The sequence below is a fragment of the Cygnus atratus genome, chromosome 11, assembly GCF_013377495.2.
Source record: "Cygnus atratus isolate AKBS03 ecotype Queensland, Australia chromosome 11, CAtr_DNAZoo_HiC_assembly, whole genome shotgun sequence".
NCBI classification, from domain to species: domain Eukaryota; kingdom Metazoa; phylum Chordata; class Aves; order Anseriformes; family Anatidae; genus Cygnus; species Cygnus atratus.
In genome coordinates this window covers 2,749,339-2,766,219 of record NC_066372.1, presented here as the reverse complement: position 1 = coordinate 2,766,219, position 16,881 = coordinate 2,749,339, and the positions used below count along the sequence as shown (strand labels likewise).

At 35.3% G+C, this 16,881-nt stretch overlaps 1 protein-coding gene across 1 annotated transcript in view; it reads left to right on the top strand.

Moving 5' to 3' along the window:
• The first annotated feature begins 709 nt into the window (after positions 1–709).
• Positions 710–16,881, top strand: part of WDR72 (WD repeat domain 72) — a 112,033-nt gene continuing 95,861 nt past the window's right edge. The window contains exons 1-11 of the mRNA XM_035554002.2: positions 710–862; positions 1,944–2,050; positions 4,858–4,936; positions 7,820–7,991; positions 8,512–8,588; positions 9,602–9,721; positions 12,027–12,172; positions 12,516–12,612; positions 14,813–14,954; positions 15,436–15,678; positions 16,235–16,455. Of these exons, the coding sequence (XP_035409895.1) occupies positions 710–862; positions 1,944–2,050; positions 4,858–4,936; positions 7,820–7,991; positions 8,512–8,588; positions 9,602–9,721; positions 12,027–12,172; positions 12,516–12,612; positions 14,813–14,954; positions 15,436–15,678; positions 16,235–16,455 (1,557 nt within the window). The remainder of the gene's footprint in view (positions 863–1,943; positions 2,051–4,857; positions 4,937–7,819; positions 7,992–8,511; positions 8,589–9,601; positions 9,722–12,026; positions 12,173–12,515; positions 12,613–14,812; positions 14,955–15,435; positions 15,679–16,234; positions 16,456–16,881) is intronic.

Sequence of the window (16,881 nt, the reverse complement as noted above, 5' to 3'; positions counted from 1 at the left end):
AACAGTCTTGTTCTACTACATGCTTACTGACTGCAGGTCTGCCCCCATCTGCCTTTTGGGTCACATCTGTAGGAGATGATGCTCAGTGGTTGAGGGTAGAATTTTTCACTGTCCTAGGTGTCATTTCTGTCCCTGACCCACCTCCCGTTCTGTCCTTCTAGCACCCCATTTCTGTCTTCCTTTATCCTTCTAGGAACCACAGACTCTTTACTGACACCCCTGTTCCCCAGCCATCCCTATGCTCTAGTTTGCTGCTGGGTGTGAACAGCACTGCTTGTAGGAGGTGGAAAGTAGGCACGGTACACTCCACCAATAGAAACTTAGGACAAAAATAGTGGCATGTGCCCATCAGATCTAAGGCAGGTTGTGTGAGATGGTGCAAGACTCCTGTTGCTGATATTTCAGTATTGTGATAGTACTGGTATCTAACATTGGTCCTGTTTGTTACTGCATAAATTTAAAATAGCAGCACATCACTGTCCCATTGTATATATAAGCTATTAATGGGTAGCTATTTCAATGAAAGTGTTAGTGGGATATTGGCAACAACTAGAAAATGTTTCAAAATGTCATCAGCTTTTCTGTAGCTCCCCTTTTCAAATGTTGATTCAACTGCTTGATTGTGTTTTGCTTTTGTTTGTGTTTTCTTTTTTTTAATCGCATGTGACTTAAAATCATCTTGACTTTTTTCTGTTTTCAGGTGCCAGCTATGAATGTATCAGTACAGGCTGTGGCAGTGTGGGGCAAAATTGCTCCCTCTCACAGCATCACTGCTATTATGATTACAGATGACCAGCAGACTATTGTTACAGGAAGTCAAGAGGGACAAATATGTCTCTGGGATCTTTCATCAGAATTAAAGGTTTGTGTCTGCCAAATTGATGGATTGGAGTTTTCTGTTTTATTACCAACAGTGGAATTATCCAGACTCTTGCACTTTAATAATTAAAGTGTGAGACTTGTTATAGGAAACTCGTGAAGCAAAGTTATAAATGTTGAAATACCTATATGAATAACCTGTTATTTGCAGACTTCAGAAAACTTTTCATAGATGAACATTGACCTTTATAATTATAATTTGAAATTGTGCTGTGAGTTCCGCTGTTACTCACAGTAGTATAAAATATATGCTACAATTTTAATTCATATCCTGTGAAGTGTCTTTTTCTTTAAACTAGTTGGTGAATGTGGCCTAACATTTCAGGATTAAACACCTATTTACAAAATCAGAGCTGTCTACCAAGTTAATGGGAAAACTTGTGAAAAGATGGAAGTAGTAAGATTAAATATTGGGAATACATATTATTGGTATAATTAAGCTGCAAACCTACTGGCTTATTGCTACTCTTTCACACTTATTTTCCTCAAAATGGAATGGAGTCAAAGCAATGCTAACTTTTGACTGTGTTCCTAGAGGGATGGCTTTGTTTTAGTTTTTGATGTCATCTGAGCTCAAATATGTCTTGAAACTTTAGTTTGCTTTTTTAATGGGGCTACCTCTTTCCTTTAAGATGACCTTTGCATTTAGTGAAGCTCATCAGAGTCAAAGGGGTTACTTAAACATAGTATTAAGCACATACTTAAGAGTTTTGCTGTATCAGTTCCCTACTTTGCTTTACCACTCTTGCTGTATGTAGTACAGTGAGGGCCGGAGTTTCTGTACGTTACCTGTTCTATTACATTTGACACTCTGTAATCACTGTAGTCTTGAAATTGCTTCTTCTGAAGAATTTACAAAGACTGTACTTCCTACTGCCAGTGTGCAAACTGCATAATCTGTGCACATTTCTGTGCATCCCAGAAACATCATTCAAGAACATAAGAATATAGTGCACATTGTCACTTACTGATAACATCTACAAGTAGTATCTCTAGTTTTTAGATCTTGGTAGCTTATACAGAAAACACTCTGTTTAAGTTAAACCATTGTATTATTCTCCTAGATTTCATCTAAAGAAATTCTCTTTGGCCATACTGCTTCTGTAACTTGTTTGGCAAAAGCAAGAGAATTTGAGAAACAACCATACGTAGTAAGTGCTACTGAAAATGGGTAGGTAACTGAATCCTCAATTATTCTTTTCCTGAATCAAGAAATGTATGGCATATATAGGTCAGATTCTGCATTTAGCAGAGGGCTTTTAATCCATTTCCTCTATGCTATGAAAAGAATAGCATTTACTTATGATAATGACTGTATTTCTCATATATGATAGGCTAACTCGGAGCTAATGTCTTGGACAGCAGAAGGGTTTGCCAGTTTCAGGTATCTAGTTAGTGGTAAGGAGAATGAATTATTCAGAGGATCAGCTAGGCTCCATTCAAATGGAGAATAACAAGCTGCAGGAGGGAATCAAGAGGTTTAAAATTTTAGTATTGTGGTGTTTCCTTCCTGAGTTCAGTCTCAAGAACAGAATCGGTAAAGGAGGCTCATGTACTATGTCCAGTTTATGCTTGCTCAGTGACCAAATCTGACTAGCTATTTTGCAGTATGTCCTTCTAGAGGCTCCTGATCTTGCAGATTTTCTACTATGTTTGTTGTGACTTGGCCCAGCACTTGAGTCAAACTAATTTCTCCAGTTCTTGCAGGGTAACACTTCAGATTTTTTTCTCTGAATATTTGATAATCCTGTCAGCTGGAATTTGAAGCCCATGTCTTCAGGCTTTCAGCTTTTGAAAGCAGTTAGAACCAGCTTCTTACTTCCTTATGGGTTTTTCTTAAACAGCTTTGTCTTTCTACTTAATACTGTTCCCTTCTCATATTAGGTTCGTCTTTTCCATTTAACAGGACAGCTTTAAAACCTCTTCCCATGATGAGCTCCTGCCAATTGTCTTTCTTCAAGTTACATCTCTCATCATAAGGGTACTATTTTCTCATTGGAAAGCTTGTTTATCCTTTCCAACCAGCCCCAGCTGCTAGGATCTGTCTAATTCTATCAATCTTTGGTTTACAGGAAGGGGATAACTGAACAAACTGGTTTGGGCTTCTGAACCCAAAACTGTTTACTTCTGTCTGCCCAGTGGGATGGTCTAACCTGTAAAGACTGTGCAGAAAGGGAGATAAGTCTACAGAACTTTTTTTATTGGCCTCTTACAATTTTAATCAAATGTTCAGAGAGGAAACTATTTTTCATCCTAATTTTGAAGTTCTGTTAGTGCAGTGTTATTTCCAGATCATATAGGGAGAGAAGATACTGTGTTTGCAAAAAAAAAAAAAAAGCTGGGACAAAACATGTTAAGAAACAAATGACTTTTTTGCTATAGATATGCTGTGAAGAAAGAAGTTCATATTCTGAAGGTTCTGCATCTGAGCATATCATTGGGCTTGCTTGGAATGGATATTGGTAGGACTAGTCTTTCAGGCCCTTTTAAATGTGTACTTTCTACCAAATTATAGCTTACCTCTCATCTGTACTGAGTACAGGCAAAGCATCTATCACTGACTGCTGGAAGGTTGCAATGTGAAGTTGAGATAAATACCAATAGTAAACCTCATCTTCAGGAGATGTGGAGTCTCTTCAACTGTATTGTCTGGCCTGTGAATCATTCAGTTCTCTTCCACTTTCAAGCCTCCATCTCCTTGGAATGAGGAAATTGTGTGGAAGATGTTTGTTTCCCCAATGCCTAAATCCCATGTCAGTATCTTGAGTGTTTCTATAACTGACTTACTCCAGAAGGATGAATATCAGACACTTTCTACTTCTTATATGCAAATGTTGAGATTAATCCATAACGATTCAGAAGCTTTTGCTGATGTCCTTTGTCTGCATGTAGTATGTGCTGTAGGACAGGATTATCAACATGTTACATTACTTGTTCCTTGTTGTACACAAAGCAAATTAAGTGCAATGTACAGAAGCTGAAGTTGTATTCTAGTCTAATATGTGCATGTTTGCATGTATGAATAGCAATGTAGCTGAAGTGGTGAAGTTAATTTTCATATTTTGACATGACCAAGAAGAAATTCATTGCTTTAAAATGACTAGCAACGTGTGAGAATTAAGTTATGATTTTTAGTCTACAGACTGATGCGCTGTGTAGGTATAGATTATAATTCTCCCATTTAATTGAAAAATGTAAATTAAGTAGTAGTTTTAAATTCACATAAACTGTGAAAGTTGGTGTGTAGAATAAAATGCAAGTCACTGAGTATTTCTGATATATTAAAATATTTTTCCATAATGCGTTCAAGTCCTCTTACAGAAAATGTCTTAGAATATAATTTGAAAAATCACAAAATTACACAACATTTAAATTGTTTCTGTTTTACTCTGATTTTCAAAACATGCTGAATATCTTGATGAGGAAGACTAGCTAGTCTTTCTCAGACATTACTCTTAAATGTAACTAAGTGCAGCTGTAATTGTTGCACAGACATTCACTTTGTAAAGACAGTTCAGGAACAGCCTCACGGTGGCACTGTTTAGTCTTAACAGAATGCATCAGTTCCCCTCGATGCTTGTTCTGCAGCAGCATTCAGTTTTTGTTTTTCAAAACGCGTGGTTTAAGTTCAGTGAAATGAATCATTTTCAGTAGGATGTCATTCCAACGAATGATAGTTACAGTGACACTTTGACGAGCAGTAATGGCAGTATACCTACAATTTCTTGTAGACAAGAGTTGGCCTTAAAGTCAGGTTTGCTGTGAGGTACCAGGGTGCAATTACCAAAACAAAAAGAAACAGATACTGTATGTCATCCCCTGCTAATGACCACAACATTTTCTTATCCAGTAATCTGTAACAAGAAGCCCATGAACGATCAGACTGCACTTAAGTACAGCACTAAAGAAAAGCTTGGTGGCACAAAATTATTCCAGCCGAGTGGAAATGACAGAATAATATGAAATTGTTTTTGGCAGGGAGATGTGTGTTTGGAATGTCGCTAGTGGACAGTGCATTGAGAACGCAAAGCTTCCTTATAGGCACACAGCAATCTATGTAAGTATAGCAACTTTTCATGGAATGTCTGTTCATTACAAGAGGAGTTTGCTTTATTAACATGATTTTTCAGAAGCATAGTTTTAAACATAGCTAAAACAGACTTCAGAGAAAACTTGTTGCATTAGCTTGGTTATTTTTCCTTTTGACCTTCTTCTAAGAAAATAACTAGAATTTATGTTCATCTGTATTCATTATTCAAATCAAACTGATTTTAAGCCACAGATGTCTAGAATGCCATGTCACTTAATATATTATAAAGTTTGGTCATCAGGTAAAGTGCCACTGTCTTGTAATCTTTACTTTTGTCCTGTGTTAAAATGGCATGGGAACTTCAAGTTTAATGTTAGTTTTTTGATGTATTTTTGAATTACATGCCATCAAGGCAAATATAGTGAGCCAGTTTGCATAATATCTTATTTTCAGACATGTCTGAGAGGTTCTGATGCTTAATGGCCATCTTCTAAAAGACTGCTCTGCCCCACTTCCAAAAATGCACTTTCATTCATTGCAGAATTCAGGGGCAGATTACTGAGTTGTTTGTTATTTTTTTCAGAGGCCAAACTACTTTACTTTAAATCTTTCTTCAGATGATCCCAAGTTTTTGGCTTTAACTGGATCAGGTACACTAAATATCCAGATATTTGAGTATGAGGGAGTTTAAAATGTGTGTGCACGCACAGATATTATTTAGGAGCCCAGCATGTGTGAATTTGATTCAGAGATGTTTTTATTTCTGGAAGTATTAGTAAAAGAAGAGCTCAGGGTTCCTTGGTTAATTAAAATGCTGCTTATGTTCAGTGAGGAAGTCTATGGTGGAACTAAGTCTCCAAATGATGAAAATCTGAGACCTCACTGAGTTCTCATGTGATTCTTAAACTATGGGCGAATTCAGCATTCAAATTCTTCAAATCTTCCAGAAGACATTGTGTTTTTCATGTCAATGTTTTGGTTGTGATGAATTTGAACATAATTGTTAAAGATAAAAAGAAGGAAAAACTTAGGTAAACTACCAAATTAAAAATATTGATGAATAGCTTCTTAACAATGTATATGTTTACTTATACATACACATTTCAGTGCATATATAAACAGCATAAAAAGATATTCCTCTAATTTGTATGTATATATAATAAAGTATATATGCTTTTGTTTGTACATATATGCAATATTAATGCCCCCAGTTATGTAATTGAGGCACAGTATGATCTGTGTTGCTTAATTAGATCTTAATAGTGAGTTATGGAGAAGTTTGCAAAGAAGCAGACAGATCTGACCTAGCTGATTATCTGATAATCTGTGTCCTTTTGTGATGATCAGAAACAGGAGCTTAATTCTTATCCTTCAAGTAGGAGAAACAAATACTTCAGAAGTGTTACTTCTCTACTAAGAGGTGAGGAGTCTAATTATGGCTAGATAATTATTTTTCATCTATAGCTTTGACAAGATGGCTAAAGAAAAATATGAATATCTAAGAAAACTTTCATAGGAAAGAAAATAATGTGACTAGGACAAAGTTATTCTTAAAATTCAATTTTCAAGTATTAGTAATTGCTTATTTGTTTTGCTGTGGGTCTTTTGTTTGTCTTTTTTTCCTTTGAAGAATAGCTGTGTGGCATAATAGGACCTGAAAAAGCATACTTTCATACAGAATGTAATCACCTGGGAAATGTAGTGCATACTGTCTTTGATAACATCACTGTTTTAAAATGTCGCTTTATTTTTAATTAATGCTATCTTATTTAGTGTTTCCTTTTGTTCAACGTAGATGGTTTTGGCGTAAATTGCAAATATCAAGCAGGACTAACAATATTTGCAGTTTGAAATGAAACTTAACACCAGGGTCAACTCCTAACCATTTGTGGGACCTTAAGCAGTGTGGAATCTCTTCTTAAGAGGACTGGCTATACAAATATTCCTGTTCTAGCGTAGTTTAAGAGTACCAGTTACAAATGTTTCCTATGTCTAAGCATTTTTCCTTCTTATTGTTTATTTCTGTGACAATAGTTATCCTATTCTCATTTACTTATCTTTTGGTTTTAGACTTCAATTATTTAACTGATAGTCTGAGAATTATCTAGCTAAAATTAGTACAGAGAATTTGAAGCAAAAGGCAAAATTCTAAGGTTATTGGATATTTGTCTCTGACTACATAACATCCTTAAAAAATGAGAGCTTGAAAGCTTTTTTAGATGTTATTGTTTATGTATTCATAGCAATTGTGTACAACTATGAACAGATATAACATGAAATGCGAATATGTTTGCACATAAGACACCTCACAAAAAAATCTTCATAGTCAATCTGCACCCTTGTCATCTGTTGTCAAGTACTCTTCTGTGTGTTTCTTCTATTTGATTTTTGAGAACGAATTGTTCTTTTGAACACCAAAGCAATTAGTGTCATGTTGAATAATATCTCAGAGTAGAAATTCTTTCTGGAAAATAATTGAAAATTCATTATGAATCCTATGTGGTTTTTACCTGAATTTTTTCCCACATCTTTATGTACCTCTTGGTAATGGGAGTTTGATCTCATCTCCCTCCAAACACTTGATCTCAGAGAAACAAGTAGCAAATTCCTTAGCAATTTATAATTAGAATTAACACCTTGATTGTTTCCAAAAATCCTAGTAGTCAGGCAGGGCAGATAGCACTTTTAATATTAAGTACCTCTTTTAAAATATGTCTATATTAAATTGTTATAAATGTATGTGGAACACTTGTATCATAAGCAAAATGGTGTATTGACTCATGCTGTTTACTGTATATTTTTAGTAATTCTTTGATTAAATAAAAATCCAAGTATGATATGCTTAATATAAAAAATATGCATGTGCATTTGCATAGCTCTGTTTGCTGACTCTTCTCTCCATTTGCACAGTACTACCATTGTTCATTCCGAATGACAGGTGAAGGCTGGCTTCTTTGTTGTGGAGAATATCAAGATGTTCTTATTATTGATGCTAAAACTTTGGGTGTTCTACATGCTTTGTCTTCTCAGTCTTCTGATTGGATAAATTGTATGTGTATTGTTCACTCTGCAAGAATTCAAGGTATACATTATAGATGTATTTATGTAGGTCAATTTACATAATATTTTTTTGTATAGGTAGTACAATCTTAGATTTACAAATATCTAATGCTTTACAGAGCAGTTATGTACAGGATGTTAATATTTCATTGTTGGTACCTTAAAAGGTGTTTACATACTCCTAATGTTGGTCATGTTTCATTCAATATCTTTCTTAGAGGAAAAACAAATGATCTCTACAATAGTAAGTAACTCATTAATGTGTAACTACAAATTAATTTGGTAATATCAGGGAAATTATTGGGTGTTGAACCCCTATTTTATCTTCTATTGGAAAATAGCTATGAAGCAAAATAGTTATTCACTATTTGCTTGTGTGCTTTGTATTTCAATGTACAAATTAGTTGTTTAATATTTCATTTAAACAGAATCCATCAGGTTTAGTGCTGTGTACAACACCAGTGTCTATACCAAGGTTCTCCTTTGGTGTTAGGCACTGTTTGGGCTTGGTTTCAAGTTGTCTCACTGTTGCCTTTTCACAGAAGACTCGTTGGTTGCGGTGTCTATAACTGGAGTTCTTAAAGTATGGGAGCTATCTTCATCCCTGACCAGCATACAGGTCAGTTTGTATGAGCTGTGAAATGATAATTGGAACAATAACAAACATAGTAATATCCTCAAGTGAAGGATGTACTGAAACAGTACAAATAAGTGAGAATCTTCTGGATGTGCATTAAACCATATTGATTAGTATTGTCTGTGTCCTTGATGAAGATGTTAGTCCTCACTAAGTTTCCAAAAAATTCTGAGGAGGAAAAAAAATCCCCCTATTGCAATTTAAAATTATTTGAGCCATTGGACAGCTCTTAACTTGACTCTGCAGTCTTCTACCCAGGCTTCATATCTTTCCATATTCTGTGGTGCTGAAGCTGTAATGCTTTTCTACTGTCTCAATAATGTCACTCAGTTCTTGGAACCCTTTCATTCCTTTAAACTCAAAGCTCTTTAAAATTTACTCTTTGTACTTCCTCTTCATTCTTGTTGCTTTTTCTCAAAATGGTCCTCTAGACTTTCCTCTATTTTTTTATAGTACTGTCTTTACTTGGAAAACTGTTACTGTGTCATGACCTATTTGTCCATCTTCAAACTCACTTATTCTCTTCAATTTTATGTTAATATCAACAGCTGTCACTTGACATGCACAGGTGCTAGAATAGGAATACAGTGGTTTGGTTTGGATGACTGGGAATGCAGAATATTCTTCAGCTGTTTTGAATCTGATAATGTCACTCCATGGGTGGTTGTAGCTATTTTTTTGACTGAAGAATACTTAGTGTATATTCATGGCAGCAGATTCAACCCATAATCTGCCTCTAGCTCTTTTGCATGCTCATTATCACTTCAAGTGAGATCAAGATCTGAGTCATGCAGAATGTATTCGGGTTACACAGTACTTGTGAACCCTACTGCACACTACTCATGAACGCTGTTCTCCTATCACAATTTTAATCAATATGTTGTTTTACACTTTGAAAATACATGTCAAAACATTTTTTCAATGTTTATTTCTATTCTAAAAGTTAAGCTATCTGGAATAATTCACATGGCTTTTTTTCCCTTTGTACTGTGAAGGAGAGGCAAGGTGTGTGTGAAAAGGAATCAAAATCTCTGGACTGTTTAAACTGTCAAGCAATACGGTTTTGCACTTACACAGAAAGGCTCCTTCTAGTTGTGTCCTCCATATGCTGGCAGGTATGTTATTGAGTGTTGTTCTTATTTAATTTTGTTAATATCTTTGAAAAGCTGATTAATTCTCCCATGAAAATACTACTTTCTCTTCAGTTAAAATGCTTGCTAATGGTCAGATATGTGCTGTCCTCCCTCCTGTTATTTTAACTCTCTGACTGAGATGAAGTGTTTATTTTTAATTAATGTATTTCTGCTTTAAAAGTTTGTCATTAAATTAATAGGATAGTAAGTATATTTCAAGTATTACTCACACTTAAAGAACGGGGTATATTATAGCCTTCTCAGCAGTGCATCTCAAAAGGAGACAAACACATACCAGAAGGACATGGAAGTATTAGAATGAGTCCAGCGGAGGGCCACAAAGATGATTAAGGTGCTGGAGCACCTCTCGTACAAAGACAGGCTGAGAGAGTTGGGGTTGTTCAGCCTGGAGAAAAGAAGGCTGTTGGGGGAACCTGCCAATACCTAAAGGGGAGCCTACAGGAAAGCAGGAGAGAGACTTGGACTTGTTATCAGGGAGTGTAGCAATAGGGCAAAGAGTAATGGTTTTAAACTAAAAGAATAGATTTAGATTAGATATTAAAGAATTTCCTCCTTATGAGGGTGGTGAGGCACTGGAACAGGTTGAGAGAATCTGTGGCTGTCCCATTCCTGGAAGTGTTTAAGGCCAGTTTGGATGGGGCTTTGAGCAACCTGGTCTAGTAAAAGGTGTCCCTATGACAGGGGTATTGGAATTAGATGATCTTTAATGTCCCTTCCAATCCAAGTGACTCTATGGTTCTATCCACAAAAAATGTTTAAGTATGTCAGAGGTAATCACAGTCAGCAAGTCCTCAGTAACTAGAAGCCTTTGTTTCATCAGGGCCAATAGCATCAGTACCATTAACAGTAGCCAGCAAAAACAAACAGCCCGGACTATCACTTTCTGTTTTAGCTGTAAGAAAGCAGATGATTGTGTAGTTACTGAAAGAGTAATTTGGTGTTTTTTAAAGTTGATCTGAACCATGGTGTGGAAACTCAGTATTTTTCACCTTGGTTGTGACATTCCTCTGGCGCTAATAGCTCAAAATTATTTTAATATAAGGACCTGATCCAAACAGTACTGTCTGGTGGGTGGCGTGTGGAATTCACATAGACTTGAGTCAGCTTTAACTAATATACTTGTAGGATATTCTTTAGACTTCTCTTGTGCTATTTAAAGTCTGTACAAAAGCACTGATAAGTTTTCCATATAGAATAGATAGGTTTTATGTGCAATGACAGTAACATTCGTTATTTTCTATAAATTTCTACAACATTTTTTGCAAGAGACGCGTGTTTCTTGCAACATTTCCATTATGCATTTGAGTATTTTACTGATCGAAGCAGTGGCACAGATGTGTAAGTTATTTTAAACTTTTGTGTGTTAATGAATATATAGTTTTAAAGAAAAAGATGATATTACTCCTTAATTAGAAAGGTACGTGGTATGTGTCGTAGAGATTCATGTGTGCTTAGTGACTCAATTTATAGTAATGAAAATGTAGAGGAAATTAGCTAGAAAGTCCTATGTTCCATATGAGCAATTCATAGAAAGTTTTTGGAATGAGAATTTCTTCAAACTGTTGGAATAAGTTATTGAATGTGGCTAAGAGAACTCTGCATGAGGCTATGAGGAACGTGCACAAACAAACTATCTTAGGTTGCCTTGCTCATATCCTGTTCTGGTTTAAAATGGCAAGGTCAGAGGAAACAGGCTATTTTTTTTAGTCTTCATAAGTGGAAAAGCTACGAGAATTATCCCAAGCAAATAGGTTTATATGTATGTTTTATGTATTCTTTACTTTCAATTTGTGAAAAATAAAAATCTGTTTCCCAAACACAGAAGAAAATCTGTTCTGTTAAAATGTGCTTTGGTTACACCAGTAGATTCTTTTACAGAATTCTTAAAGAATACCAACAGAGGTATTAAGTATCTATCAGACTTTAATGTCATATTTGTTACATACTAAATTCATTATTTCTAATATTTACTGGTCTGTTACGTTATATAATAAAAATGCAAAGCAAAACCTAAACCCTATCTAAAATCTACTAATATAGTAGAAGCCTTTAATTTTATTTTGTCAGTTTATCTTTGAGATATGTTTTGATTCTGATATTATGGTATTTTGATGGTATAAAAACTGCTTTGGCTTTATAAGAGGTAGTTTCACTACAAAGTCAAGCTAATGTTTTACTTACTGATCCTTTGCACAAAACTAGTTGAATTAAAATGAATCAGTACTGTTTGTTTATATTTTACTGTTTTTTTTCTCTCTGATCTTAGGTTTATGATTATTGTGATTTCTCCTTGCTGTGTACTGAGTTCAGTAAAAGTGGTCAGTGCTTTGCTGGTGGTGAAGTACTAGCAGCTTACAGACTTATCATCTGGACAGAAGATGGTTACAGTTACATTTACCAGCTGCTAAACAGGTGGGCTCAGATGGGAAATTCACACAAAAAGTTTAGGTACAAGATGAACTTTGGGAGGTTTATTATGGAAAATCTCTGCATGTTGCCAATGATCAAAAACCTGAACAAAACCACTCTGGCACTCAAAGATTTACCTTGAATTTGACAGCCCTTAGCCTTTGTTTGACACAGCAGGGGACACAGGAATAAGATTAGCCATGTAGAACTTGGGCAGCTGGTGCTGTGATTTCACAAAGTCGCTTGTAATTGCTTGGTAACTTTTAATTTAATGTGTGGATCTTGGACATTACCGTTCTGCTTTCTAAAAATGACTTTTTAAATCTCTTATTTTTAAATTATGCAGTGGGCTTTCTAAAAGCATATATCCTGCAGATGGGAAGGTGCTGAAAGAAACTGTTTATCCTCATTTACTCTGCTTTACTGGTCTGAAGGAAAATAAGGTAAATTCATAAAGGTTTACAGTCAGCTTCAAAATCTACTGTATGTTTTTAGTAAATTACCAGAATGATCCCTAAAAATTGTTTAAATAGTAATGAATTTGAACGTTGTATAAAACAAGGCATTCCTTCATTTGAACACTTATTTGTAAATTTGGAGATGTTCATAATATATTGTCTTAATTTCTGGCAATTTTTCACAAAAATCCTGTCTTCAGCTACAGACTTTTTTCTGATTTTGTAATGGAGGGAAAGCTTTTCTTTAGGTGGTCTAAAATAGCTTTAGAACCTTTTACTTGCACATCTGTAAACAAAAGCGAGCAAAATGTAAGCAAGTTGTTTCATTCTTCTTCTATTAAGAAATGCATGCATGTTTCAGTGAAATTGTGTAAACAGGTTGTTCCCATGTATACCTATCTTAAGCTGAAGGGGTTTGAATCTGTGACACTTTATTTAGAATACTGTTATCTTGAGCCTTCAGAGGCATAATCACATGCCTAACTTACATTGTGAGCAGACTGACAGTAGTCAGTGCATAAAATAGACACACGACTCTTCAGAACTATGGCCTCTGCCTTGAAGAAGCTTCTTTGGTAAGAGAAGAGGTAGAATTAAAGTAGGTGATCTTCACTTCTGTTTAAGAATTTATGATTGGCAGGGTATATCATATCAATTTCAAATTTCAAAGTTACTGCTTGGATGAGTTCACTTAAGCTATTTTGTTTAAAATCTGCATCTTGGTTCACTGTTTTGCCTTGTGTGACCAGAGTGAAATAGATAAGGAAAAACAGCTGACAGAAAAACTGAAGAATGGGTAGAAGTTAGGAAGTAGAAAATCTGTGCGGGGGTTTCTTACTTTTGCGAAAATAGAACAGAAATAAATCTAACCCTTCAGCGTAGCAACAAAACCAGAATCAAAGCCATTCTGTTACAAAACTTGTTTGAAATTGGTTTTGGAAGATGTGAGGTTAATTCCTGTAAGCATTGCATTTTTGTATTTGCATAAGAACTCAAGAAGTCTTTAAACAGTTTCTGAAGGTATGCAAGGGGGACTTTTTTTTTAACTCCTGACTAGAAACACTGTCAAATGTGTGTTTTTCTAATGTTTTTTTTTTGTTGACAATTAAGCTCTTAGAAAGCATTTGTATTGCATACTTTTCTGAAGCCTGACAGATATCTATTTCAGCTGAAGGAAAATAGAACAATTGAGTCATGTCACCCTCAACAATCCTTCTGATCTAAAAACAGTTGTCCTAACTGCAGAAAGATGCCAAAAGGTCATCTATCATGGGGGAAAATAAATAACCAGAATGCATGCAAATACAAGGGTTACAGTGATGGAAGGAAGATATGTTGACCCCCTCCAAATGTATGCATTTTTAATAATGTCCAATACTATTTTCTTATATTTATGCTCAAGTATTTACCCTCCTGCCTGAATAATTTTTATAGCCAATTTGTATGACACAACAAAACTGCCTAAACCGGTCTAAACTAAAATGTATTACAGTAAACATACCTGGAGATTCCTTATTTTGTTAACTTCCAGTCGAGGAGGATACTCTAGTTTTGAGCCTTTAGAAGTTTCCCCTTAGACACTTCACTTGTGGTATTTAATAGTTTCATATTTGGGAATGAAGGTTATTTAACCACTAAATCTTGACAAGTCACCAGTAGATTGTCACATAGTCTAGGTGCAACTGACAGGATATAAACTTTGTTATTCTATGGACAAAGAAAGTGTACAGATTTCTAGTTCTCATGGATATTAAAAACATTATTTTTCTGAGATAAATATACTCCAACTTTTAAAATTGCAGGACAGCTCATCCTGTCCTCACATTATTTTAAAATTGCAGTATATAAACATACCGTCATATTCTGTACACTGCTGATAATATGGGGTCTTCACTTAGAGGCAGTGAACCTAGGGATCTCTCCAAGTAGGTTTTTCCATTTGAGATGTAGGTTCAGCCAAAGGTACTGGCAGAGTAGAGATCTTTGAGGGGCTTGTACCAGGCAGAGTAGACCTGGTCTGAGCATAGCTTAGTGACAGCTGAGTGTTCAACCTTTATTTGTTTTAGATGTCTATGGCTTTTGATGTCAGAAACTTTGAATTTGCAATTAATTATTGCATTATTTGATCAGTTCTTATGCAACAGAAGACTGATTTACTGTTGTTTTGTTGTGTTTTCTTTGGTAGAGTTTTCCTTTTGTTATGGGCTTTCTGAATGAAAGGAAGGAGCCTTTCTATAAGATTCTTTTTTCTGGTGAAGCTTCAGGAAGAATCACTTTGTGGCATGTTCCTGATGTCCCTGCATCAACGTTTGATGGTTCACCAAAAGGTCTGGAAAATGTATACTCTCAATACAGTCTCTTTAGTTATGTCTTTAAGTCAATTTTCATGAACACTTATTCTTATGGAAAAAAAATTTAACACTAACAAATTACTGCTCATCTATATATTGTGTGATGATTGCCTCTAATTAGGAGCAACACCAACTAAGAGTGTCCAGGAATGGACACAATTTCTTTGTGTAACTGAACAAATCTATCTATTTCCACCTGTCCATAAACACATCTTTACTAAACATCATCAAAATTTGCTTAGCTGATCCTACTTGTGGATTTTCATGGACAGGTAATGGAAAAAAAAATAGTGAGAAGATACGATCCAATGTTGGAATGGCAACTCACTTTCCAACTTCAGGATGCAGAAGGGATAAGTTAGGGAAATTGATGGAGAAACTAAAATGTATGTTTGGTTTTGAGTTAAAACAAGTGTTCCTGCCTCTCTCCACCCCCTTACCCTCACCCCCTTTCCAGAGATCCCAATTGCAGCAATATGGAGTCTTCAGGATAACTTTGATAAAAACCTTTCCATGTCAGAGGGCATTATTGATCATCTTTGTGCATCTAAATATGGAATAGAAAATGCAGTTGTGACTTCCTCTGTGTACATACCCAGCCTTGATAAACTTGTCTGTGGCTGTGAAAACGGGGAAATTTTCATAACACTAGGCTTAAAAACCGCAGGAGCAAGACTTCTAGAAAACGTGTCTTTGAAAGGTAAGTTTTAACAATTTTACCTATTATCTCAGCCAAGCACAGAAAACTTCATACTTCCAATATCCCCTTCAATGAGCCCTGTAAATATTCACTGAAAGTGAAGGTGATGGTCAGGCTCTGAATGAGAAAAGGAAGATTATGATGGACTTTACCCTCCCCCTGTAGATGACTTATTAAGATACAGTTTAGTACTACCAAGGTGCTTTGTGCTGTTAGGAATCTGGGAATGGCTGCAGGTATGAAATCACCTGGAACCTGAGTTGCAGGATGTCATGATATGGGCAGTAGTCGTCTTTATTTTCCCTCAAAAAGATCATTCCACTGAAGGAATGAAAAGGATACATCTTAGTAGTTGAATCTTAGAATGTAGGTCTTTGTCCTCCCTTTTGGGAAAATGTCTAAAATTGTTTGATCCTATGGATGTCTTGCCTAAAACTCATTGGAAGACAATTCTTAGTTGTATTTGTTTTCTGAATCAACGTATTAGCAAATGTGTTTTTATTTTAATTTAATACTAAACCTTTATGTTTAAAGAACAAAAATATTTTTGTTTCAGGTAATCTATCTCATAAAGTTTTGAATGGTCATAGTAGCAGAGTCACATGTTTACTTTATCCACATGATAAATCAGTCAAGTTTGATCCAAGCTGGCTGCTATCAGGGGGACAGGATTCTGTTGTGATCTGCTGGAGTATATTTACTGGAGAAATCTTGCACCAATTTATTCTGCAAGCTGGTCCAGTGACAGAGCTATTGCGATCTCCAGAAAACTTCAAAGTAAGTAAAAACACAATAAAAGGTATTAAATATAGATACAAATATATATATAAACTTATGCGTGTGTTAAATATACTTGTATATATGAGAAGGAAACACTATCTGGTGGTACTTCTGTGATACTTTGTCTGTCTTTGATTTACATTCACTAATCAATTGTCTTGTTTGAAAGTTACTTTTAACTTTAAAGGGGTGACTTTGTTAATTTGTGATTTCAGAGGTTCAGAAAAGTGCTAAAAATGTAGTAAATTGAAGTTCTTAATATCTACTCATAATTTTTTAATATCATGATTATCAAGCTATTTTAATCCGTTTATCTATTTCTGAAGCTGAAAAGTGTGATCAGTAAGGTTAGGGATTTGAATGCAGTAAGACAAGAATTAGACCAATAGTATTTCAACCTAAATAGTATTTCAATCTATATGG